The sequence below is a fragment of the Terrapene carolina genome, unplaced genomic scaffold (genome assembly GCF_002925995.2).
Source record: "Terrapene carolina triunguis isolate 2854851 unplaced genomic scaffold, T_m_triunguis-2.0 Scaffold96, whole genome shotgun sequence".
In the NCBI taxonomy this organism is placed as follows: Eukaryota; Metazoa; Chordata; order Testudines; family Emydidae; genus Terrapene; species Terrapene triunguis.
The window spans coordinates 43,142,081-43,144,891 of record NW_020664447.1 but is presented as its reverse complement, the minus strand read 5'-3'; the positions used below and the strand labels follow the sequence as shown (position 1 = coordinate 43,144,891).

Here is a 2,811-nt window from a genome sequence, read left to right as displayed (position 1 = left end):
AAAATGAAGACAATGTTAATGAGTAAAAACTATACAGAATTAACTTAAACTTACAGGACTGCCATTTTTGTTGTTGAATTTGCTTGTTTTGACAAAGAACAGAATACACTTCAGTTGCTCAGATGAGCTGTTTCTATCCCTTCAGATACAAACTCTGTTTGTTTCCCTTGCACTACTGCCAAGTTCTCAGATATCTACATTGTCTTGAAATGACCAATTACCAGTGTCACATAACTTGCACCACAGGCTTTGGTGTCCAATATAACAAGCCCAGAACTAAGGTGCATGCCGCCTCTGCTGATTTGATCTCCTGCTGTATTTTAGTTAAAAGAAAACCTGCCTTGCAGGGTTAACTTATCGGTGATGCCCATGGGAATGTCTGCCAGTGTGGAGCAGGTATTGAGTCGCGAGGCCTTGCGGGACATGATGCTGGACCTCTTCTTGTGATGGCAAAAATAGTTACTAACATGGAATCTGAATTTGTCGTGGAGCGAGGCGTAGATGAAAGGGTTATAACAGGCAGAGCTCATGGCAATCAAGTGACATGACACTTGAATGACATTCACGTACCTCTTGTCCAAGATGGTGAACTCCTCGTCTACATCTCTGATGAGGTTCACCACCTGCAGAGGTAGCCAGCAGACAGCAAAGCACATGACTGAAATAATGAGAACCCGGAAGGTCTTTCGCTTTTTATTGGTCCATTTCTCTTGGTTGTGGTAGGCAGCCCCTGGGACATTCCTCTTCCTGAGGCGATAAGAAATGGCACAGTAGGAGATAGACACTGCAGAAAGTGGGAGCATGTAGGACAAAAGGAGCATTGAGCATGAGTACAGCAACCTTTCTTTCTCTTGGTGCTTCCAGAATTCTTCACAGATGAACATGTCATGGCCAATCTTGTTGAGATCCAGATAATGGGTGTGCATGGATGTAGGCACAGAAATCACAATGGAGAGTAACCAAATGAAGGCCACTATGTAGACACAGGACTTGCGGCTTAGCCTTCTGCGAATGGGGTAAGCAATAACGATATATCTGTCCACTGCAATAGCTGTGAGGGACAGCACAGACACAAATACAGTGGCAGTCTGCATCAAGGTGACAAAGTAACACATGAACACCCCAAAGAGCCAGCCCTGGATCTCAAAGGCATAGGATGCAGTCAGTGGGACGCAGAAAATGCACATGATCAGGTCAGCTGCAGCCAGGTTTCCAATAAGGAAGTTAGTGGTGCTGTGCAGTTTTTTGGTGACAACTATAAGGAGAATGAGGAGCAAGTTGCCGGTGCAAGCCACAGCCACCAGAGTGGCATAGAGGGGAATGAAGAGGGGCTTCAGGTCAAAGAGGAGGTCAAGGCCAGTGAACACAGGGATCGAACTGTTCTTCAAAGAGTTGTTTGGTAGCTGGCCCTGTGCCATGTTGAGTTTCACATCTGATGACTGTTACTTATCCTTGCCTTAAACAAATTCAAACAGGGCAAGCTTGTTAGTGCTAAAGAAAAGGGTGGTTTTGTTTGTTTATCAATTTCTGCCACAGGAGGTCACCTGACTTCAAGGCCCAGATGCTCAGCTGCAGCCCAGGAGCCTACAGGCTGTGGTCCAAAGAAGGCTTACCTTTGTATTTCCCTGATTTTGGGCTAGCTGCATACCTGAAAGGTTTCCTGGAATATGTTAGAATAGCCCAAATGCTGCTGTGGACTACATTGGCTGCCAATGGCCCTAAGGGGCTGTTATGGCACCAAGGATTCACCAAAGTGCAGGGAAGCCCCAGCCACACACCTTTTCCTCTGGCTTCAGGGGCCTGGGTGGCATGGGAGTCAGTAGGGTAGCTAGTGGGGTGCAGGGGAAGCAGCCGCTTCCCCTCAGCAAATTTGCCAAAAGCAGCGCCTTTCCAAAGGCGGCTGGAGGAGCGAGGGGGGGCGCAGGCTGGCCGCCCGCAGCGCGGCTGGCAGCCATGGGGGGGGGGGGGGGGGGGGGCACGGCCGGGGGGGCGGGGGGGGGGGGGGGGGAATCCATTCCATGTTTCACCTCTGACCCCTACCTGTATCATGGACCAAACCGAAAGCTTAAAAAAAAAAAAATGGTTCCAGCCATCACATCCTTACTCTGAATTGTGTATTGCTTGGTTGGTATACACAGTATCTCAGTTCTAGGCTGAGAGAGCAACATAGAAGGTTTGTGTGGGCATCTGATGAACAAATGAGGTTTGGGTGGGCGGCGGGCGTGCGGCCGGAGGAGCGGGGGGGCACGGCCAGAGGAGCGGGGGGGGGGGGCAGGGGGGGGGCTGGCGCCACGGGGGGGCGGTGGGCACGGCCGGAGGAGCGGGGGGGCGCAGCATGGCGGCCGCCAGCCGTGGCCAGAGGAGCGGGGGGGGCTGTAGGGAGGGGCACGGCAGGGCTGGAGGGGCCGTGGGGGGAGGGGCGGGGCAGCCAGAGGAGGAGCCAGCCAAGGGGGCATGGCCAGAGGAGGGGCCAAGGGGGGGCGCCTTTTTTATGTTTGCTCCCCCTCCTCTTAGAAGCTGGCTACGCCACTGATGGGAGTCACCACAGCACAGGAGGATTCCCCCACACTGGGATGATCCTTCCAATGCTGGCTACATCATCTTTAGGGTTCCTTTATGCTGGTGGTGCAGTGCCAAGCAGCTAGAACCTGGAGAAAGAGTCAGGTTCCAAATGTGTATCTTGCCTGTTCCCTTCTACTCACTCCCAACTAGGGCATATGCCTAAGAGGCTCTTTCCACCTATGGAAGTGAGCCTGTCTGAGCTGCTGGTCATAAGATTTTCATCTCTCAGTGTACTGGGGGTTTCCATTT

At 51.9% G+C, this 2,811-nt stretch overlaps 1 protein-coding gene across 1 annotated transcript; it reads right to left on the bottom strand.

Annotated features, from left to right (window-relative positions):
* Positions 1-320: 320 nt before the first annotated feature.
* On the bottom strand, positions 321-1,418 carry LOC112123341 (prolactin-releasing peptide receptor-like). Its single transcript, XM_024221979.2, has one exon. The coding sequence runs from the start codon at positions 1,416-1,418 to the stop codon at positions 321-323; it is 1,098 nt and encodes a 365-aa protein (XP_024077747.2).
* Positions 1,419-2,811: the final 1,393 nt, after the last annotated feature.

What these genes read in the sequence shown, in the direction of transcription:
- LOC112123341 (XM_024221979.2), bottom strand. Translation starts at nt 1,418, where the DNA reads ATGGCACAGGGCCAGCTACCAAACAACTCTTTGAAGAACAGTTCGATC.